The 24,621-nt window shown below is 43.8% G+C and overlaps 1 protein-coding gene across 4 annotated transcripts in view; it reads right to left on the bottom strand.

The window, feature by feature from the left end:
• The window catches only part of LOC106092978 (SCY1-like protein 2), a 157,938-nt gene that overhangs the window by 101,997 nt on the left and 31,320 nt on the right, over positions 1-24,621 (bottom strand). For all 4 annotated transcript variants that reach the window (XM_059360935.1, XM_059360933.1, XM_059360934.1 and 1 more), the window contains exons 9-10: positions 15,393-15,523; positions 3,622-3,736 (exon numbers count right to left, since the gene is read on the bottom strand). In XM_059360935.1, coding sequence (XP_059216918.1) covers positions 3,622-3,736; positions 15,393-15,523 — 246 coding nt within the window. The remainder of the gene's footprint in view (positions 1-3,621; positions 3,737-15,392; positions 15,524-24,621) is intronic.

Below are 24,621 nucleotides of genomic sequence, written 5' to 3' on the forward strand. Positions count from 1 at the left end.
CGTATGCCCGTCTGTTTGCCCGTCCGTCTGTCTGTCCGTCCGCCCGTCTGTCCGTCTGTCTGTCCGTCTGTCTGTCTGTCTGTTCGTCTGCCTGTCTGTCCGTCTGTCCGTCCGTCTGTTCGTCTGCCCGTCTGTCTGCCCCCGTCCGTCCGTCTGTCCGTCCGTCAGTCCGTCTGTCTGTCTGTCGGTTCGTCTGCCTGTCTGTCTCTCTGTCTGTCCGTCCGTCCGTCTGTCCGTCCGTCTGTCTGTCTGTCTGTCTGTTCGTCCGTCCGCCTGTCTGTCCGACCGTCCGTCTTTCCAAATCACGATAGGGATCGAATGCGTAAAGTTAGCCGATTGAAATTTTGTACAGATACTTCTTATAGATGTAGGTCGTTGAGGATTGCAAATAGGCAAATAGGCTCAGGTTTGGATATAGCTCCCATATAAACCGATCTCCCGATTTTAATTCTTGAGCAATGACAAAGGAAATGGTCCAACGTCTCATCGTCTTCGCCACATGCCCTACACATGCTATCACTAGCCGAAGCGTTTTTCCATAAGAGAGCTCGTAGTCTTATGTGTCCCGTTATGATGCCAAAAGCTATACTGACCTCTTTCATACTTCCCTTCAGTAAAAGCCTCGTCCTCTCCCGGTCCGGATCACCCCATAGGATTTTCGCCGTCCTACCGACTGTTTCGCTGTTCCCCGGTGTAACATTCGCGTTCGTCGCCCACGCCCTAAACTCGGACTGCGTTGATCCAAAAGGCCAAGTTTATCGACGGCAATCCTCTGGCCTAGGAGGCCATCGTAGACCAAGACGCTGAACGCGTGGGTTCGAATCCTGGCGAGGCTATCAAAAAAAATTTTCAGCGGCAGTTTTCCCCTCCTAATGCTGGCAACATTTGTGAGGTACTATGCCATATAAAAATTCTCTCCAAAGAGGTGTCGCATTGCTCGGTTCGCTGTTCGGACTCGGCTATAAAACGGAGGCCCCTATCATTGAGCTTAAAACTTGAATCGGACTGCACTTATTGATATGTGAGAAGTTTGCCCCTGTTCCTTAGTGGAATGTTCATGGGCAAAATTTTGCATTTGCATCCTCTGGCCTTCAGTGCCACATCGTCTGCCCTTTCATTCCCCCCTTACTACGTTATGGCCCGGCACCCAAACTATGCAGATTATGCCATCCTTAGAGAAGGAGTTAATCTCCTTCTTACACTGCAAGACTGTTTGTGTCCTGCTTGTTGTTGCCCTTATGACAATTTTACTGTCTGTAAAGTTGTTCACACTCGACGTGCTCGGGTTAGTACCACACCACCTCACGGACTGCCCGGAGCTCCGCCTGCAGGACCGTATTATAGTCAGACAGTTAAAAACAGATTTCAGTCCCTGTTTTCTCAATGTGGGCCCCTAGGGCCACTCTCTCCTCTAGCTTTGATGCATCCGTGTAACATGATCTTCCAGATGTCAAAACTAGGGTTCCTTCGACCCAAGTATGTGCCGCTGGCAGCAGTGCCTCACACTCGACCTCAAGGTTCATTTTATTTATCCGATCGGAAACTTTTTTCCTTCCTTCCAGGTTTCCTATCGTCGCCTTGATTATACCGCCATTGGTATGAGCTGCCCCCATCCTCAATTCACTCTTCCATCGCCTTAAGTCTATTAGGCGCAGTGACTGCCTCACACTTAATCTGTATGTCAATGGGTGGGATATCTAAAACAGTCTCCAGTGCCCTAGTGGACTTGGTCCTCATCGCTGCGCTTATGCCAAGACAACATGTTTTCTCAACCTGTTGTATGGTCCTTTTTCTGCACTTTTTCTCCATAGCAGTCCACCAAACTACTGAGGAGTAAGTAAGTATTGATCTAATTAACTCTCCTATAGAGCCAGTGCATTATCCACCGAGATGGCAATATTAGGGTACCGTCAGTCCAAGACTGTGCCGCTGGCAGCAGTGCCTAGCACTCGACCTCAAGGTTCATTTTAGGTATCTGATCGGAAACTTCTTTTCTTCCTTCCAGGTTTCCTATCGTCACTTCGATTATACCGCCATGGTATGAGCTGCTCCCATCCTCAATTCATTCTTCCATTGCCTTAAGTCTCTTAGCCGCAGTGACTGCCTCACACTTAAACTGTATGTCAATGGGTCGGATATCTAAAACAGTCTCCAGTGCCCTAGTTGACCTCCAGGTTCATTTCAGGTATCCGATCGGAAACTTTTTTCCTTCCTTCCAGGTTTCCTATCGCCGCCTTGATTATTCCGCCATTGGTATGAGCTGCTCCCATTCTCAATCCATTCTCTAGTCGCCCTAAGTCTCATAGCCGCAGTGACTGTCTCACATTTAATCTGTATGTCAATGGGTGGGATATCTAGAATAGTCTGCAGTGCCCTAGTTGACCTTAAGGTTCATTTCAGGTATCCGATCGGAATCTTTTTTCCTTCCTTCCGGGTTTTTTATCGTCGCCTCGACTATACCGCCATTGGTATTAGCTGCTCCCATCCTTAATTCATTCTGCCGTCGCCTTATGTTTCTTAGGCGCAGTGGCTGCCTCGCCTTTAAACTGTATGTCAATGGGTCCGATATCTAGAATAGTCTCCAGTGCCTTAGTAGGCGTGGTTCTCATCGCTGCGCTTGTACTAAGACAACATGTTTTCTGAACCTGTTGTATGGTCCTTATGTTGCACTTTTTCTCCATAGCAGTCCACCAAACTACTGAGGCGTAAGTAAGTATTGGTCTAATCACTCTCCTATAGAGCCAGTGCTCTGTTCCGAATTCAGTTCCCATATCGAGCCTATGTAGACGGCCCACATACTGCCCAAAATCTGTGAGTCTGCTCAGTACGCTTCTGAAAGTGACACTTCAAATTAAGTTTCCTGTCCAAGATCACTGCTAAGTACTTCAGCTTGTCAGATATCGAAATCCTTTTATTGAGGAAATGTGGTGGCCTACCCTGGTCTTCCTAGTGAACAGGCATATTTCAGTTTTCTCTGGGTGAACATTGAGACCTCTGGGTCTAGTCCAGTCATATGCCATATGCAAGAACTTTTCGGCCCTTCTGCATGGCTGGTTTGGATCCTTACCCCCAAAGAGTGTAATAACATCTTCTGCATAGCAGAAGGGTTCAAATCCTTGCTCAGTCAGCTTGTGGATATTTACGGCTTACAGATGCTAGATTCTCCCCAGATAGGTGTCGAACTGCGGCACGCCGTTCGGTCTGAGCTATAAAAAGGAGGAGGCCTCCAATCATTGCACTCATTGATATGTGAGAAGTTTGCCCCTGCTCCTTAGTGGAATGTTCATGAGTAAAGGTTGCATCTTTCTGGTTAGTACCATATAACCTTGATTGGGTAGCATAACCGCTAGTAAAAGATTAACGTATTTCGAGTTACCCAATTTCCTTGGCATAACATCTTTGAAAAGATTAGTGAAGGCAACTGTTAAAACACTTTGGCAACTCAACTTTTGTCTAAAGATTAACTTTTCTGCAAGCCCTTAACGAAAACGTTTGCAGGGTACATTTGTGCTTGTATGTGTGTGTGGGTGTGTGTGTGTGGGTGTGTGTGTGCGTGTTTTAGTGTCTGTGTGGTTTCAATGTTTTTGCTTCTATGTTTATATTTGACTACATTTATCTTACCTTTGGTATAAGCGGCATGCTCTCCATTAATGTGACTTTGTAAAACTGGGATTTCTGTGATGTATCCTTCATGTTAACCACATCGAGAAACTTGAGGGCATTTACCGCAGGATCACTGCAAGTGAAAGTAAAGACACGAACATTAAACAAACGCAGAAACCAAATAAATATTTGAAAAGCATAATTTGACAATCCGTAAACGTTCGTCCAAACATCCCTGCGTCCCTCTGTCCCTACATCTGTTTGCATTATGACCATGAGACCATGAAATACTCTTGGCACCATTATGACCAACGGCGAAATCTCTTAAATCAAAGAAATAAAAATTATGTCCATGTATTACACAAACATTTTATTAGGCAGCATTATCAAAAGATTAAGAAAAGTGTGTGCGTAGGTGGCAACTCACAGAATTGGTGCATAAGTCAAGCGAACGAGTGCCTTAATCTGAATACTTGAGAAGCAAAGAAGGCAGTTCGAAAGGATAGAAATATGATAATATTTTGGTATCCTTGGAAACAATGATTTTTTCCCCCCCCATATAAAAGTTTAGAAATATATTTGCTATTGTACTCAAGGGCCTAAGGGTGCTTTTTTAAGTAATACCAAATGGGGAAACCCAGAGGGAGACAGAAAACTAAGAAGTCATTCTTTGAACTTGATGAGATAAAATGCAAATTTGCCCATGAACATTCCATTAAGAAACAGGGGCAAACTGTGCACATATCAAAGAGTGCTATTCGATTGATGTTAAAACACAAGGGGCCTCCTTTTTATAGTCGACTTCGAATGGCGTGCCGCAGTGCGACACCTCTGTGGAGAAGTTTTTACATGGCTGCCATACCAAATGATAGAGTACCTGACAGATGTTGCCAGCATTAGGAGGTGATAACCACCGCTGAAATTTTTTTTCAGTTTTTCTCGCCAGGATTGGACCCCTTTCAGAGTCATAAGCGGACATGCTTACCTCTGTAGCGCAGAGGCCTCCAACAGATGAGATATCGTTGAGAAATGTTGGAATAGAAGTAGCTGAATTGTTGTCCGGTTTATATGCAAAATTTTCTAGAACCCTAGGTGATCAGCCGACACGGGGTAGCTATGAGCACCACACAGGCTGGAACTTTGAGCTCCGACTTGTGTGGTGTCCCCCGTTATCACGGGAAACTTAGCGGAAAGCTACCGGACGCGTCCTCAGGTTGCAGATGGTGGAAAACCCCTTTTTTATGTGGAGTAGCTGCAAATGCAGTCGCGAGCAGTCAGTGATTTTCGAGAGAAGAGTCTCAGTGAGATGTCAGGTGGCACTGGCAAAAATGCAAAATTTGCCCTTTAATGATCGGGGGCAAATTTCTCACATATCAATGAGTGCAGTCCGATTCAACTATTAAGCTCAATGATAAGGGGCCTCCTTTTTATAGCCGAGTCCGAACGGCGTGCGACACCTCTTTGGAGAGAAATTTTACATGGCATAGTACCTTACAAATGTGGCCATCTTTAGGAGGGGAAAACCATAGCTGAAAATTTTTCTCATGGTCTCGCCAGGATTCGAATCCAGGCGTTCAGCATCATAGGCAGACATGCTAACCTCTGCGCTATTGTGGTCTGAGTTTGGTATCCCTGCAAAATTAATACGACCCTGCAGGATGACTCCGGCAGAGGTCTGTGCCATTGCAGTAGACGCAAGAGAAATTCTGGCAAGGGGCTTACCGCCCTCAAAACTCGGATTTTATGTGGACAGTATGGCGGCACTCTAGGTCTTGGGGTCGAGGGTGGTGAGGTCGATATGCGTGGCGGAGGATGGGGTCGAGGATGGTGAGGTCGAGATGCGTGGCGAACTGTTTGGAATACCTGGATAGCCTCCGGACTTACGATGTGACGCCGACATGGGTTCCAGGGCATGAGGTCCGGGCGGACCAGTTATCGGTCTTGCCTACGTGCCATTTGTCGAGCTACTGAACACAGTAAAGGAGATGGCCAGAGTGGCGTCGGTGGCTAGGTGGGACACGGTAGATGGATGCCGGACTGCGAAGGCGCTATGACCAGTCATTGGCCGGAGGAGGACGAGGGAGTTGTTGGCGTTTCGTCTGCGCCGGGCGGACCAGTCATCGGTCTTGCCTACGTACCATTTGTCGAGCTGTTGAACAAAGTAAAGGGGATGGCCAGGGTGGCGAGGTGGGACACGGTAGATGGTTGCCGGACTGTGAAGGCGCTATGGCCGGTCATTGACCGGAGGAGGACGAGGGAGTTGTTGGCGTTTCGTCTGCGCCGGGCGGACCAGTCATCGGTCTTGCCTACGTGCCATTTGTCGAGCTGTTGAACACAGTAAAGGGGATGGCCAGGGTGGCGTCGGTGGCGAGGTGGGACACGGTAGATGCTTGCCGGACTGCGAAGGCGCTATGGCCGGTCATTGACCGGAGGAGGACGAGGGAGTTGTTGGCGTTTCGTCTGCGCCGGGCGGACCAGTCATCGGTCTTGCCTACGTGCCATTTGTCGAGCTGTTGAACACAGTAAAGGGGATGGCCAGGGTGGCGTCGGTGGCTAGGTGGGACACGGTAGATGGATGCCGGACTGCGAAGGCGCTATGACCGGTCATTGACCGGAGGAGGACGAGGGAGTTGTTGGCGTTTCGTCTGCGCCGGGCGGACCAGTCATCGGTCTTGCCTACGTGCCATTTGTCGAGCTGTTGAACACAGTAAAGGGGATGGCCAGGGTGGCGTCGGTGGCGAGGTGGGACACGGTAGATGCTTGCCGGACTGCGAAGGCGCTATGGCCGGAGGAGGACGAGGGCGTTGTTGGCCTTCGGACACTGGGCCATAGGCCTCATGGCGACGCGCATGGGGATACCGCACCATGACTTCTGTAGTCGTTGCCTCCATAAGGATGAGGAGGAAACTATTGAGCACTTGCTTTGTTCGTGTCCGGGTCTGCAGAGACGTAGGCTCTCCTTTCTGGGGAGCCGTTTCTTCTGTGATCTGGGTGAACTTGCGAAAGTAGCTCTGATATCTCTCCTGAGGTTTGTTGAGAGAGCAGGATGGTTCCGACGGGGGGGTGACACAGGGTGCGGCGTAGGTAGGTCCGTGCTTGCGTAGGGACTGGCTGTTCTTCACCTCCCGCTCGGGTTTCTCCACTCCTCCTGTCTTTTTCTTTTTTACCACAGGCGAGCCAAATTGGCCTCGGAATGAACTCACCTTTGGTGGGTGACCCATTCAACCTAACCTGATGCGTGTTCCTCAGTAAGAATAGGAAATAATCTCTCCGAACCATTTAATACCAAACGAGGTTTCGGACAAGGAGACAGCCTATAGTGTGATCTCTTTAATATCCTGCTGGAGAAGATTATACGAGATGCAGGTGTGAATAGATATGGCACACTAATCACAAGAGAACACATGCTACTCGTCTATGCCGACGACATCGACACCATAGGTCTCCCACCGGAAGTAGTAAATGCAGCCTTTGAAAGAATCGAAAGAGAGTCAGTGAAAATGGGTCTGGCAGTAAATGGAGATAAGACGAAATGGATGGTTTCAACTACCAAAAAGCCTTGTACAACCGAGCAGATAAAGAAAATGGAGAAAGGTGGAAACCACAACTTTAAGCAACTCTATCTACCTCGGGGCACCGCCGTAACCGAAACGAATGACACTAGATTTGAGATTAAACGAAGAATAATACTGGCAAACAGATGCTACTTTGGACTAAGTAGGCATTTAGAAGCAAAGCCACCTCTCGACAGACGAAGACTACACTTTACAAGACACTGATACCACCCGAGTTGTTATATGGTTCTGAGGCAAGGGTACTTGTGAAAGCTGACGAGGCAGTGCTTGGAGTGTTTGAGAGAAAGATTCTTTGTATAATATATGGATCAATTTGAGTTAATGGAGAATATGGGCGTCGTATGAACCACGAGCTGTATGACGACGATAACATTGTTACACGTATCAAAATACAACGGCTGCATTGGCTAGGTCATGTTGTCAGAATGGATGAAAAAACTCCAGCAAAGAAGTCTTTTGAAGGCAAACAGAGTATAGTTGACAAATGACAACATTATGGCAAATTACCCAAAATCTGACAAACGTATATATGGGAGCTATATCTAATTCTGAACCGATTCCGAGCAAACTTCTCAGATAATGTTGTAGTCGTCGAGGAAAGCGTTTTGGAAAATGTTGGCAACATTGGTCAATAAATGCGCTTGCAGTGGCTCTTGAAGTGAAAATCGGGCGATATACATATATGACAGCTATATCTAAATCTGAACCGATTTCCATGAAATTCAAGAGAAAATCGCTCCTGCCGAATTTCGACAAAATCTGCTAACAAAAGACCATTTTATTGCAATATTACTGGAAATCAGACGAAGATATATATGGGAGCTATATCTAAATCTGAACCGATTTTGACTAAATTCTATGTACATTGTGATAGTCATCGAGGAAACCTTTTTGCAAAATTTTGGCAAGATTGGTGAATAAATGCGCTTGCAGTGGCTCTTAAGGTGAAAATCGGGCGATGTACATATATGACAGCTATATCTAAATCTGATCCGATTTCAATGAAATTCATCAGTTATAATGAGAGTCTTGAGGAAATCCCTCCCGCCGAATTTCGAGAAAATCTGTTAACAAAAGACCATTTTATTGCAATATTACTGAAAATCGGACGAACATATATATGGGAGCTATATCTAAATCTGATCTGATTTTGGCCAAACTCTATGTATATTGTGATAGTCACCGAGGATAGCGTTGTGCAATATTTTGGCAAGATTGGTCAATAAATGCGTTTGCAGTGGCTCGTAAAGTAAAAATCGGGCGATATATACATATGAGAGCTATATCTAAATCTGAACCGATTTCAATGAAATTCATTAGTAATATTGAGAGTCATAAGAAAATCCCTCCTGTCGAATTTCCAGAAAATCTGTAAACAAAAGACCATTTTATTGCAATATTACTGGAAATCGGACGAACATATATATGGGAGCTATATCTAAATCTGATCTGATTTTGACTAAACTCTATGTATATTGTGATAGTCATCGAGGAAAGCGTTTTGCAAAATTTTGACAAGATTGGTAAATAAATGCGCTTGCTGTGGCTCTTAAAGTGAAAATCGGGCGATATACATATATGACAGCTATATCTAAATCTGATCCGATTTCAATGAAATTTACCAGTTATAATAAGAGTCTAGAGAAAATCCCTCCTGCTGAATTTCGAGAAAATCTGTTAACAAAAGACCATTTTATTGCAATATTACTGAAAATCGGACGAACATATATATGGGAGCTATATCTAAATCTGATCTGATTTTAGCCAAACTCTATGTGTATTGTGATAGTCATCGAGGAAAGCGTTTTGCAAAATTTTGGCAAGATTGGTCAATAAATGCGCTTGCAGTGGCTCTTAAAGTGAAAATCGGGCGATATACATATATGAGAGCTATATCTAAATCTGAACCGATTTCCATGAAACTCACCAGTAATGTCAAGAGTCGTAAAAAAGTCCTTCCTGCCAAATTTCAAGAGAATCCGTTGACAAGTGACTATTTTATTGCATTATTACTGAAAATCGGATGAAAATATATATGGGAGCTATATCCAGATCTGAACCGATTTTTTTTAATTTCAATAGGCTTCGTCTCTAGACCGAAAAACATGTTTGTACCAAATTTAAAGACGATCGGATGAAAACTGCCACCTGTACTTTGTACACAAATTAACATGGACAGACGGACAGACAGACGGACAAAGCTAAATCGAATCAGAAAGTGATTCTGAGTCGATCGGTATACTTATGCATGGGTCTATCACTCTTCCTTTTGGGTGTTACACACTAATTCACTAAGTTATAATACCCTGTACCACAGTAGTGGTGTAGGGTATACAAATATTTTCATTCATTATTGTTTAGCTCTTCATTGCTCCATGCATCCCTCAACCCTTTGTCATTGTGAAGAATTATTTTTTTTTATTCACATTGAACGCGTTCTTTACTTTGATGTCATGAAAGCGAAATTGCACGGTAAACATTTCTAGTTTCTCTCATCTGCCATGGCATTAGTGCTATGGTATTGATTTTCTACGACAATGCGATGGAAAAGTCAAAAGCATAGTGCCTTACATTTGCTGTAACTTCAGCAAACGGAAACGGCACAAACACTTTGTTGAGAACTTTTGTTATTCGATATCACAGATACAGAAAGTTGTTGAACTATAGAACTGACTGTGTATGTATGTGTTACCTTTCAACTTAGCTTACTTTGCACTTTTTCTCTAATTTCAGTTGTAATAATCGAAGACCAAATCAAATGGACTTGCCAATCAAAAGTTACTGCAACTCATTAATGGTAAGTTAAAATATTGTCACAGCATTGTGTTTTGTAATCAATTGATCGATTCCTCCTAGCATGGAACATTGACGAACTGGCAATTACTAATGCGCTTTTACGCTTTGACGTTCCGCAAAATGACAACTTATTGATTCCATCTGACAATATTTCATTGTGGTTTTAACAGTGGTTGGCAAAGTTAATAGGGAAAAATTACAGAAAAACCTAAAAAGGGGCTTTTTGCCGTATACAGTTTATATGAATATGTAATTATTTCATTAACTAATAAAAGTTTAAACAAGTTAAACAAGGATTTCGAAAGGCTTAACACAATTCAATGTTCCAAATTTCGGCGACATTGGATAATAAAAACGCCTTTTATGTGTCCAAAACCTTAAATCGAGATATAGGTCTATAAGACAGCTATATCCAAATCTGGACCGATCTGAGCCAAATTGATGAAGAATGTTGAAGAGCCTAATACAACTCACTGTCCCAAATTTTGGATGAATCGGATTATAAATGCGCCTTTTATGGCCTCAAAACCATAAATCGACAGTTCGGTCTATATGACACCTATATCCCAATCTGAACTGATCTGTGTCAAATTGCAGAAATATGTCGAAGAGCCTAATACAACTCACTGTCCCGAATTTCGGCGAAATCGGACAATATATGCGCCTTTTATGGGCCCAAAACCATAAATAGAGAGATCGGTCTATATGGCAGCTATATCTAAATCTGAACAGATCTTGGCCAAATTGCAGAAATATATTGAGGCGCCTTACACAACTCACTGTTCCAAATTTCGGCGAAATCGGATAATAAATGCGCCTTTTAGGGGCTAAAGACCTTAAATCGAGAGATCCGTCTATATGGCAGCTATATCCAAATCTGAACCGATCTGAGCCAAATTGAAAAAAGATGTCGAAGGGCCTAACAAAACTCAATGTCCCAAATTTCGCCGACATCGGACAATATATGAGCCTTTTATTGGCCCAAAACTTTAAATCGAGATATCGGTCTATATGACAGCTATATCCAAATCTGGACCGATATGGGCCAAATTGATGAAGAATGTTGATGGGCCTAACATAATTCATTGTCCCAAATTTCGCCGACATCGGACAATATATGCGCCTTTTATTGGCCCAAAACCTTAAATCGAGATATAGGTCTATATGACACCTATATCCCAATCTGAACTGATCTGTGTCAAATTGCAGAAATATGTCGAAGAGCCTAATACAACTCACTGTCCCGAATTTCGGCGAAATCGGACAATATATGCACCTTTTAAGGGCCCAAAACTTTAAATCGAGATATCGGTCTATATGACAGCTATATCCAAATCTGGACCGATCTGGGCCAAATTGATGAAGAATGTCGAAGGGCCTGACACAACTCATTGTCCCAAATTTCGGCGAAATCGGACAATAAATGCGCCTTTTAGGGGCCTAAGACCTTAAATCGAGAGATCGGTCTATATGGCAGCTATATCCAAATCTGGGCCGATCTGAAGCAACTTGAAGAAGAATGTTGAAGGGCCTATAGCAACTCACTGTCTCAAATTTTGGCAAAATCGGACAATAAATGCGCCTTTTATGGCCCCAAAACCTTAAATCGAGAGATCGGTCTATATGGCAGCTATATCCAAATCTGAACCGATCTTGGCAAAATTGCAGAAATATATTGAGGCACCTTACACAACTCACTGTTCCAAATTTCGGCGAAATCGGACAATAAATGCGCCTTTTATGGGCCCAAAACCTTAAATCGGCGGATCGGTCTATATGGCAGCTATATCCAAATCTGGACCTATCTGAGCCAAATTGAAGAAGGATATCGAAGGGCCTTACACTACTCAACTCTCCCAAATTTCGGCGAAATCGGACAATAAATGCGCTTTTTATGGGCTCAAAACCTTAAATCGAGAGATCGGACTATATGGCAGCTATATCCAAATCTGGACAGATCTGAGCCAAATTGAAGAAGGATATCGAAGGGCCTAACACAACTCACTGTCCCGAATTTCGGCGAAATCGGACAATAAATGCGCTTTTTACGGGTTCAAAACCTTAAATCGAAAGAACGGACTATATGGCAGCTATATCCAAATCTGGACAGATCTGATCCAAATTGAAGAAGGATATCGAAGGACCTTACACAACTCATTGTCCAAAATTTCGGCGCAATCAGAAAATAAATGCGCCTTCTATGGGCCCAAAGCCTTAAAACGAGAGATCGGTCCATATGGCAGCTATATCCAAATCTGGACCGATATGAGCCAAATTGATGAAGAATGTTGAAGGGCCCATCACAACTCATTGTCCCAAATTTCAGCAAAATCGGACAATAAATGCGCCTTTTATGGCCCCAAAACCTTAAATCGAGAGATCGGTCTATATGGCAGCTATATCCAAATCTGAACCGATCTTGATCAAATTGCACAAAGGTATTGAGGGGCCTTACACAACTCACTGTCCCAAATTTCGGCGAAATCGGACAATAAATGCGCCTTTTATGGGCCCAAAACCTTAAATCGAAAGATCGGACTATATGGCAGCTATATCCAAATGTGGATCGATCTGATACAAATTTAAAAAGGATATCGAAGGGCCTTACACAACTCACTGTCCCGAATTTCGGCGAAATCGGACAATAAATGCGCCTTTTATGGGCTAAAAACCTTAAATCGAGAGATCGGTCCATATGGCAGCTATATCCAAATCTGAACCGATCTTGACCAAATTGCACAAAGATATTGAGGGACCTTACACAACTCACTGTCCCGAATTTCGGCGAAATCGGATAATAAATGTGGCTTTTATGGGCCTAAGACCCTAAATCTAGAGATCGGACTATATGACAGCTATATCAAAATCTGGCCCGATCTGAGCCAAATTGAAGAAGGTTATCGAAGGGCCTAACATAACTCACTGTTCCAAATTTCAGTAAAATCGGATAAGAAATGTGGCTTTTATGGCCTAAGACCTTAAATCGTCGGATCGGTCTACATGGATCGGTCTATAGCGATCGGTCTATATGGATCGGTCTGTATGGATCGGTCTATATGGATCGGTCTGTATGGATCGGTCTATATGGATCGGCCTATTTAAGGGTCTGTATACCCACCATCCATCGGTGGTGGGTATAAAAATGGAAATGAAAATGTAGAGATATCTCCTTGACATTTTGAATGGTTAGAGCTAAGGTGTTGGCGCGATCTTGTGCAAAATGTGGAATGGAGGATAGGTAGAGTTTAAACAGTGACCTCGCCTTGGGAAACTCCCTGTTTCACTCTACTGTGTTTCGACTTTCTATCCCTAAATTCCACAAATGACTGTCGACCACACAGATAATTTGTGACCCAGCGTTTCAGGCCTGGCTGGAGGGACGTGTTGGCCATGTCTTCAAGTAATTTGGCATGGTTGACCATGTCGAATGCCTTCGATAGGTCCAGTACCACGAGGATCGCCCTATCACATGGCCTGGACTCAATGATGGAGGCAAACTGAACAAAAAACAGGATCCGGGGTTTTTTTCAAACCCGGCACGGACCTGAAGCTTGCGGAGATGGCACTTCGAGATATGCCTTTCCCATGACGAAAAAAGGACGAACACGTACTCTGAGGTAGCAGTCCTTACCGATGAATATTCCATCGGGTCATTCTAGTGCGTACATCCGGCTGCCGGGGGATTGCTGAATCTGTTGTATTATCCTTATCTTGCACTTTTTCTCCATCGCAGTCCACCAAACTACAGACGCGTAAGTAGGTATTGACTTTTTTCAAATTCAGTCCCCATTTCGAGCCTATGGCCCGTCTACATAGAACCCAACATCTGTAAGCCTTTTTGGTACGCTCCTGAATGTGACGCTTCCAATTTGGTTTCCTATCCAAGATTAGTCCTAAGTATTTGACCTTGTCAGATATCGAAATCATTCTATTGAGGAAAAGTGGTGCATCAAATTGACCCAACTTTGACTTCCTCGTGAATAGGCATATTTTAATCTTCTCTGGGTTAACATTGAGACTTCTGGGTCCAGCCCAGTCATTTGCCATATGCAAGATCTCTACGGCCCTTCTGTATAGCTGGTTCGGATCCTTACCCCTAAGAAGTATTATAGCATCGTCTGAATAGCAGACGGGTTCAAGTCCCTTCTCAGTCAGCATCCGTAATAGGTTATTTATGGTGGTCACCCAAAAGAATTGGTGATAAAATATCCCCTGTGACATGCCCTGTGCCACTTTCTCCCCTATATTGATGTCATGGGACTCAAAATTCATCCACCTGTTTCTCAGCTTATGGTTTATCAAATCTTCAGTCCAGGACCCGGTTCACCCGGCACTGTTGTAAGGATTGGATCAGTGTGTCGGTCCGCATATTGTTAAACGCCCCCTTGATGTCAATGCAAACCGCTAATGTGTACGTCTTGGCATCGAAGCATTCTTCTATTTTATGCACAATCTCGTGCTGTGCGGTCTCCACCGACCTTCCCTTCACATGGGCATGCTGTTTGTATTCGTTTCGCTGGATGTCCTACTCTTTATCATGGTGTCCACAACACGTTCCATGTTTTTGAGTAGAAAGGACGTAAGGCTTACAGGTCTGTAGGCCTTTGGTGTCGCATAACTTGCCTTGCCGAGCTTGGGTATAAATACCACCCTTGCATTCTGCCAGGCTTGTGGAGTTGATGCAAGTTCTGGACAAGCAGTGAACAAAATTCCCAGTTGGGGTGTCATATAGTCGGCCTGCTTCTATGGTAACGCCGAAAATATTCCTTCAGGTCCGGGTTACTAAAATGATTGAAAGCTACTCAAGGCTACCTTTACCATTATTTCTGTTATGATTCGACCAAGGTGGCGTATGAGTGTCGGTATAATTATCGAATAGTCATTATACGCACCCACGGCCAACATTGTGACCAATAAATTGTAGACTTTGTAGTCTTTTGAAGACGAACATGTATGGGTTTATATTGTCCCCGCACAGTTTATCCTTGGCATATAGTACAGTACAGTACGTTTTTAGTTTAGCATTTAAATTTATCAATTTTACAAAATACGAAAGTAATGATGTTTCGTTTTGGAACAACTTTCCGTTTGGCGCTGAAAGTATATTTGAGGCATTGTGCCAGAAAAAACGTGTTATGGATTTTGTTCACTCTATTAAATGTCTCGTTATTCTTCATACTAACTGTCTACTTACTGCTCCCTTGTCAAGAATTTAATTAGTTTTTTTTTGTCAAGCTAAATATAGCCACAGGTCATAATGAAATAAGTATTAATGGATTTTTTTTTTCATAGTGCTACCGTCTTTGCTTCCTCCCATAGAGTTACAAATTGGTATATATTTATATAAAATTTTTTTTTTTTGTTTAGATTTCTCTTTATGAGCGTTCACATGTTCACTCGTATGTGTGTTCTACTTACACAAAATATTTTATCAACTGCAAGAGTTGAGCTGTTGGTCGTGCTGTTGGATCTCGACTCACCAGCCGTGATGTGGCTTCCTGCAGGGGCACCGGTACTCTGGGCAACATCTTTTGTACGTTCTCATCCAACTACGATTTATTAAATTAGAAATTTACAGTGACACAGTACACCGAAAACAACAACAGCAGCCGCAGCAGTAAAGAGAAGAGAAAACAAATGCACCAATTAGTTCTTGCAACAAAAAGCATTGGAATAACATTCAATGACTATAAATGAAGGTGAGCGTTCGAATGAAAGGAATATTAAGGTAAATGGGAATAAATGGTTTTCTAAATGCAACTGAAAGTGTTAAGAGTTCCTAACTGCTTTCATAAATGATGGGATAATTGTATACGAATTTTGGTCTACATTCATTCATTCATTCATTAATTAGAGATAGGTCATGATGTTGATGATGATGATATGGGAGCTGATGCTGCATCTCTGATTGTGTTGATGTTAACACATTTATCGCATGGTCTTTCTATCTGTTTGATTTGATTTCGTCAAAGATGCTACACTTAGAAAAATAATGGTGATACAGCCAAAACAAAAATAGCTAGCAACAAGTAAAAGCGTAGTAAGTTCGGCCAGGCCGAATTTTGGGAACCCAAAACTAAATTTAGTTGAGGGGCATAATTTTTTTTTTTTTTTTGTAAAGCCAAAGTGATCAAACTTTTTGGTTTGCGTAGAAGACATTGCACTTTATATGGACAATAGGTCCGGTCAATTTAAGTGTTTACAAAATTTTTAATCAAAGAAAAATTCTTAAATATTGGGTTGCCCAAAAAGTAATTGCGGATTTTTCATATAGTCGGCGTTGACAAATTTTTTAACAGCTTGTGACTCTGTAATTGCATTCTTTCTTCTGTCAGTTATCAGCTGTTACTTTTTACAAATAAAAAAAGTATATTTGATTAAAGTTCTTTCTAAGTTTTATTAAAAATGCATTTAGTTTCTTTTAAAAAATCCGCAATTACTTTTTGGGCAACCCAAAAAATACATACCAAACTTCTGTCAAACCAGCAAACATTAAAGCTTCTAGAAACCGAGCAAGCGTAATCGAGAGACCCATTTATATGGGAGCTATGTCAGACTATAGACTGATTTGGACCATACTTTGCACTTTTGTTGGAAGTCATAACGGAACATGCAAAATTTCAGCCAAATCGGACAAAAATTGCGGCTTTTAAGGGCTTAAGAAGTTAAATCAGGAGATCGGTTTATATGGGAGCTATATCAGGTTATAGACCGATTTGCTGAAACGTACAACAACATAGCAAGTGCTAAATATTTTCCTCTTCATCCTCATCAAGGCCGCCATGCGGCCTATAGCATGGCCATGCGCGCCGCCATGCGGCCTATGGCACAGTGACCAGTTATGACCCCTGTCATGGTACTCATGGACCTCTTACCGAACGTCCGGCAACCATCCATTGAGTCCCACCTCCCTACCAACGCCGCCCTGGCCATCCCCTCAACTGTGTTCAGTAGCTCGACAAGTCGCAAGTAGGCAAGAACGATGACTGGTCCGTCCGGTGCAGACGAACCCCTCCTGGCGCACTCGTCCGCCCCCTCATTCCCTGGAATCTCCTCAAGCCCAGGAACCCATGTCAACGTCACATCTTGGGCCCAGAGCCTTTCCAGGGACTCCAAATAATCCACCATGCATCTCGACCTCGCCATCCTCAACCCTAAAGCCTTGAGCGCCACCATACTGTCCACATAAATTCTGAGTTTCGAGGGTGGTAAGTCCCTTACCAGAATTTCTCTTGCGGCCACTGCAATGGCACAAACCTCTGCACCACCATGCGGCCTATGGCACAGTGTCCGGTTTGACCCCTGTCAAGGTATTCATGGACCTTTTTAAACGCCAGTCAATGACCGGTCATAGCGCCTTTGGAGTCCGGCAATCATCCACTGAGTCCCACCTCGCCACCAATGCAGCCCTGGCCATCCCCTCTACTGTGTTCAGTAGCTCGACAAGTGGCACGTAGGCAAGAACAATGACTGGTCCGCCTGGCGCAGACCAACCCCTGCTCGCGCACTCGTCCGCCGTCTCATTCCCTGGAATCCCCACTAGCCGAGGAACCCGTGTCAACGTCACATCTTGGGCCCAGATCATTTTCAGAGACTCCAAATAATCCACCATGCATCTCGACCTCACCATCCTCGACCCTAAAGCCTTGAGCACCGTCATACTGCCCCCATAAATTCTGAGTTTCGAGGGTGGTAAGTCCCTTACCAGAATTTCTCTTGCGGCCACTGCAATGGCACAAACCTCTGCACCACCATGCGGCCTATGGCACAGTGTCCGGTTTGACCCCTGTCAAGGTATTCATGGACCTTTTTAAACGGCAACAACTCCCTTGTCCTCCTCCGGTCAATGACCGGACATAGCGCCTTTGGAGTCCGGCAATCATCCACTGAGTCCCACCTCGCCACCAATGCAGCCCTGGCCATCCCCTCTACTGTGTTCAGTAGCTCGACAAGTGGCACGTAGGCAAGAACGATGACTGGTCCGTCCGGCGCAGACGAACCCCTCATATCAAGCATCGCCTCCTGGCCTGCCTGCGGTGCGGATCTCAGTGCCCCTGTGGAGTAAAGAGAGCACTGTGCTTTACAGCCTCTTTTCTCGGTGTTCCTTTTCCGGACAGTTTCGAAACGAGGACTATGTCTAGCTACTTCGCCTCTTTCGACAATCGCACGTTGACCCCGTCCAAGGATGGGAGTCTGAACTCCGATACCTTAAATCTACAAGTGAAGAGCACCAGCTCCGTCTTTCCTGGGTTGGTCCTCAACCCATTTCTGATAGCCCATTGCGACTACCTCCTCAGTGATCCTTTCATGACCTCGCTGATCGTCGACAGAAACCTGCCTCGAACCAGCAGCACGACTTCGTCCGCATAAGCGATAATCCTCGTTCCCGGACAGTTTCAAGACGAGGACTATGTCTAACTACTTCGCCTCCTTCAACAGTCGCTGGTTGCCCCGTCCAAGGATGGGAGTCTGAACTCCGATACCTTAAATCTGCGAGTGAAGAGCACCAGCTCCGTCTTCCCTAGGTTGGTGCTCAACCCACTTCTGGTAGCCCATTGCGACAACCTCCTCAGTGACTCTTTCATGATCTCGCTGATCGTCGACAGAAACCTGCCGCGAACCAGCAGCACGACGTCGTCCGCATAAGCGATAATCCTCGTGCCCTCCGCACCGAGTTCCATCAGGATTTCATTAATCACGGGGTTCCATAGAATCGGCGAAAATATCTCTCCTTGGGGCGTTCCTCTGGTCACCTGCCTTCTGACTACACTATCTCCCAGGTTCAGCTTAATCGGACAAAAATTGCGGCTTGTAAGAGCTAAAGAAGTTTATATATGCTATAGACCGTTTCGGCTATAGACTGATTCGACTATAGACCGATTCGCCTATAGACTGATTCGGCTATAGACCGATTGGGCTATAGACCGATTCGGCTATAGACCGATTCGGCTATAGACCCATTCGGCTATAGACCCATTCGGCTATAGACCGATTCGTCCATAGACCAATTCGGCTATAGACCCATTCGGCTATAGACCCATTCGGCTATAGACCGATTCGCCTATAGACCTATTCGGCAATAGACCAATTCGGCTTTAGACCCATTCGGCTATAGACCGATTCGGCTATACACCGATTCGGGTATAGACCGATTCGGCTATAGACCGATTCGGCTGTAGACCGATTCGGCTGTAGACCGATTCGGCTATAGACCGATTCGGCTATAGACCGATTCGGCTATAGACTGATTCGTCTATAGACCGATTCGGATGTAGATCGATTCGGCTATAGACCGATTCGGCTGTAGACCGATTCGGATGTAGACCGATTCGGCTATAGACCGATTCGGCTGTAGAACGATTCGGCTATAGACCGATTCGGCTATAGACCAATTCGGCTATAAACTCATTCGGCTATAGACCGATTCGACTATAGACCGATTCGGCTATAGACTGAATCGGCTATAAGCCGATTCGGCTACAGACCGATTCGGCTGTAGACCGATTCGGCTATAGACCGATTCAGGCCGTACTTAGCAGCACAGTTGTTGGAAGTCTGACTTCATCTAAGTACCGTTCAAAAAGCTCCTCTTTCAACCGATCTCCCGATTTGCATCTTGAGCCCCTGGAAGCCGCAATTTTCATCCGATTTTTCTGAAGTTTTGAACATTGTGTTCTGTTATGACTTCTAACAACTGTGCTTTGTGCGGTCCAAATCGGTGGAGAACCTGATATAGCTCCCATATAAACCGTCCTCCCGATTTGACTTCTTGAGCACCTGGAAGCCTCAATTTTCTTCCCAATCCATTCACACCAAACATTTTTTGGGCAATCGTTTTTCTCTGTGTGTATAGTTCGATGCCAAACACCTGTATCGGTCTTGGCACATTGTTATGCTTGATTTAACTTCGATCCATTCATTTGTAGATGCGTAATTTATTTTGTGTTTCTGGTAATTAGCAATGTAAGCCTAGTTAAGCTCATCTGAGACATGCAGGCATTCATTGCCTTGGGGTCATGTTAAATTGCATAGATTATCTAATTGAGCTTTTCGTACATATGAATGAATGCTTGGCAAATTGAGATCACATTTGTTGTTGTAGAGTTAGGTGATTGGTATAGAAATAAAAGTTTTGCTCTTCATTAGAACCCAACTATATGACAATGTGGCACTTGCAAATCACCAGTTGGCAGCTTTAGTTGTGTTGCAGTTTAATTTAATTTTCGGTTTAAATAATAAATTTGGGGACAAAATTTCATTCTACGTTATCTCAACTGTGAAAACTGTAATTAAAACTTGTTGAACGATGTACCGAGTGGAAAATTTGCCCATGAATATTCCAGTAAGGAACGAAGGCGATTTTCTCCCATATCAATTGGTGTGTTCTTTATTGGTATAAGCTTAATAAGGAGTAGCTTCGTTTCATTGCTAACAGGGGCAAGAGACGTGTCACCCGATGGGAAATCCCTTCTATTCCTTCCAAGCTCCCAATCTTCGCCTCGACTATACCACAATGGTGTGACCTGCTCCTATACTCCATCCATTGTCCTATTGCCTTAAGTCTCATAGCCGCAGTGACTACCTCACACTCTAGAATAGTCTCCAGTTTCCCTAGTGGTCGTGGTCCCAATCGCTTCACCTATGCATTGTTCTCTGAACCTGTTTTATCGTCCTCCTAAGTATTTGCAATAGCATCGATGTTTACGATGTACCACATATCTCAAACTACCGTTAATCAGAAGTAAGCATCTCAGCCCTTAACGCCGAACGCTAGGGTTCGAATCCTGGCGGGAACATTAAAAAAATTTTCAGCGCTGGTTATCCATTGCTAATATTGGCGGTATTTGTGAGGTACTATGCTAATTAAAAACGTCTGCCCAAAGAGATATCGAACTGCGGCACGCCGTTCAGACTCAGCTATAAAAGAAGGTCTCTTTTCATAGATATTTAAATTTATATCGGACAGCACTCAGTGGTATGTGAGAAGTTTGCCCAGTCCCTTTGTGGAATGTTCATGGGAAAATCTGCAATTTTGACTTCTACTATGGTCTTCAACATTCAAATCAAGTATGCTCTGAAGCGGGCCATAATCTGATATACCTCCAATAGCAAAGTAATTCTTATCCATTATCCTTTGGTTGCCTAAAGAGATATACCAGGCAAAGAACTTGACAAGGCTGCAGATCGGTCTGTATGACAGATATATCTAAATGTTGTCCAATCTCAACCCTATTCAAGTAAAATGTCGGGTGTCTCAAAACAACTCAGTGATTTATATTTCAATGAAATCGGGTAATATGTTAAGTTGTTATGGCCTTTAGATCCAGTATATCGGTATATATAAAAGCTATACCCAAATATGGACCTATTTGGCCCGTTTAAGAACTTAACCTTAGTGCAGCAAAATGACGTATCTGTGCCAAATATCAGCTCAATATCTCAATTCTTGAAAAGTGTAGCGTGATTACAACAAGCGGATGGACGGACAATACACGGACATCGTTAAATCACCCTCCGACCGCCCGTCCCTCTGTCCGTCCGTCCCTCCGTCCGTCCCTCTGTCCGTCCCTCTGTCCGTCCGTCCCTCCGTCCGTCCCTCCGTCCGTCCCTCCGTCCGTCCCTCCGTCCGTCCCTCCGTCCGTCCCTCCGTCCGTCCCTCCGTCCGTCCCTCCGTCCGGAGTTAGACCCTTCGACATCCTTTTTCAATTTGGCCCAGATCGGTCCAGATTTGGTTATATCAGCCACATAGCCTGTCTCTCGATTAAAGGCTTGGGCCCATCAAAGACGCATTTATTGTCCGATGTCGCTGAAATTTGGAACAGTGAGTTAAGTTAAGCCCCTCGACATACTTCTGCAATATGGCACAGATCGGTCCAAATTTGGATATAGCTGCCATATAGACCGATCTCTCGATTTAAGGTTTTGAGCCCATAAAACTCGCATTTATTATCCGATGTCGCGGAAATTTGGGACAGTGAATTGTGTTGACCACTTCGACATCCTTCTTCAATTTGGTTCAGATCGGTCCAGATTTGGATATAGCTGCCATATAGACCGATCTCTCGATTTAAGGTTTTGGTGCCATAAAAGGCGTATTTATTGTCCGATGTCGCCGAAATTTGGGACAGTCAGTTACGTTAAGCCCCTCGACATTCTTCTGCAACTTAGCCGAAATCGGTCCAGATTTCGATATAGCTGCCATATAGACCGATCTCTCGATTCAAGGCTTTGGTGCCATAAAAGGCGTATTTATTGTCCGATGTCGCCGAAATTTGGGACAGTCAGTTACGTTAAGCCACTCGACATTCTTCTGCAACTTAGCCGAAATCGGTCCAGATTTCGATATAGCTGGCATATAGACCGATTTCTCTATTTAAGGTTTTGGGGCCATAAAAAGCGTATTTATTGTCCGATGTCGCCGAATTTTGGGACAGTGAGTTAAGTTAAGCCCCTTGACATACTTCTGCAATATGGCACAGATCGGTCCATATTTGGATATAGCTGCCATATAGACCGATCTCTCGATTTAAGGTTTTGAGCCCATAAAACTAGCATTTATTATCTGATGTCGCGGAAATTTGGGACAGTCAGTAACGTTAAGCCCCTCGACATTCTTCTGCAACTTAGCCGAAATCGGTCCAGATTTGGATATAGCTGCCATATTGACCGATCTCTCGATTTAAGGTTTTGGGGCCATAAAACTCGCATTTATTATCCGATGTCGCCAAAATTTGGGACAGTGAGTTGTGTTAGTCCCTTCGACGTCCATCTTCAATTTGGTTCAGATCGGTCCAGATTGTGATATAGCTGTCATATAGACCGATCTCTCTATTTAAAGTTTTGGGCCCATAAGAGGCGCATTTATTGTCTGATTTCACCGAAATTTGGGACAGTCAAATAATTTCACATTAAATAAGAATTCTAAGCCATTTCTTTGTTATATTTGAAAAGTATTAACAAAATAAAAGTAATTAATTTAAATTTTTTCATAAATTAACAACTTTTGGGAAATAAAATTAAAAGCCTATATTCCATTAGAAGTTTACCTAACCTTTATAGAGATACCTAAGAGCACAAAATTACCTATGACCTTAGAAAACTGCCATTAGACAGCTTTCCCCTCCCCTCCTCTGCCCACGCCTTGCCAATCAGCCACTCCACTTTCTGGCCCACTCAAGTTGGTTTAATTTTAAATTTACTTGGCAACACACTTAGCTGCCTAAAGTGGCAAGTAGTAGATTTAGTTTGAGTAGCTTTTAAGCAGCCCATAAAAGCGTTTAATTATTTCATATGCAAATGTGGCACTTACACGCCCAACAACTTTGCCGAAATAAATCTAAGCCTCTAGGCTTAGCAAATGCCTAGAAATGTAGCAAACCTGTTGCCTAGAGTCGCACAGTTGGTTGTCTGGCAATTTAATTAACTCTTAATTATATTATTAACTAATTCTGAAAAGTGTAGATAGCCCAGTGGATTGCATTCTTGGGGTGGAGGGAGGAGAACGAAAGACGGAGAAGCATATTATGCTCAAAATAGGTTGTATTTTTTTATTAAGTGTAGCAGCTTTCCTGGAATCTGTGCTACGAGTGACACAGTCCACCACCGAATAATTGGATTTCTGGCTAACTGAAGAAGAGCAAGAGAGAGAGAGGGAGAGAGACAGAGCGAAAGCGAGACAGAGTGGTATGTCCTGCCTGGCTTAATTACACTAAAAAGTTGCATGCCAAGTTTGTCACAGAGCGAAAAGCCAAAAAATGTGTTTCACTTCTCATAATTATTTTGACGCAAAACTTTCTTACAAATTTTATGCAAATTCGGAATAAACAATTTGGCAACAGGAAGCAGGGGTGGGGTAGGGGGGGGGGGGGGGGGGGCGGTAAGTGAAGATGTTCGTTTGCTAGTTACTGTGCTGGCTCGATGAATGGATTGATAGATGTATGAATAAATGCTTTCATGGTCTCCATGTCAACAAAAGTTTTACGGTTCTTAGCAACTTAGATAGCCAATTTCTTTGCTTCATACACTGAAAAAAAAAAAAAAATAATAATTGACTGATCCAATTAATTTTTTAATTGAAACTGTCTTAATCATGAAAATGGCAATTTTTTTGAACAAAGTGATTGAAACAAGTAAAAAGGCGTTAAGTTCGGCCTAGCCGAACTATGGATAACCACCACTTTCGATGAAAAATGCATAATGTATGACTCCATATCAGCTATATCGTAAAATGGTCCGATTTGGACCAAATTCGACACGGACATTGAGTGGTCTTATAAGTACAAGACATTGTTGAATTTTGTAGAACAAAATATTGTTCTCTTTGGTAAATGCAATTTTTTTTTTTGCAAATTTTGCCCATGAACATTCCACTAGGGAACAGGGGCAAACTTCTCACATATCAATGAGTGCAGTCCGATTCAAGTTAAAGCTCAATGACAAGGGGCCTCCTTTTTATAGCCGAGTCCGAACGGCGTGCCGCAGTGCGACACCTCTTTGGAGAGAAGTCTTACATGGCATAGTACCTCACAAATGTTGCCAGCATTAGGAGGGGAAAACCACCGCTGAAAAATTTTTCTGATGGTTTCGCCAGGATTCGAACCCAGGCGTTTAGCCTTATAGGCGGGCATGCTAACCTCTGCGCTACGGT

Source organism: Stomoxys calcitrans, chromosome 1, assembly GCF_963082655.1.
Source record: "Stomoxys calcitrans chromosome 1, idStoCalc2.1, whole genome shotgun sequence".
NCBI lineage: Eukaryota > Metazoa > Arthropoda > Insecta > Diptera > Muscidae > Stomoxys > Stomoxys calcitrans.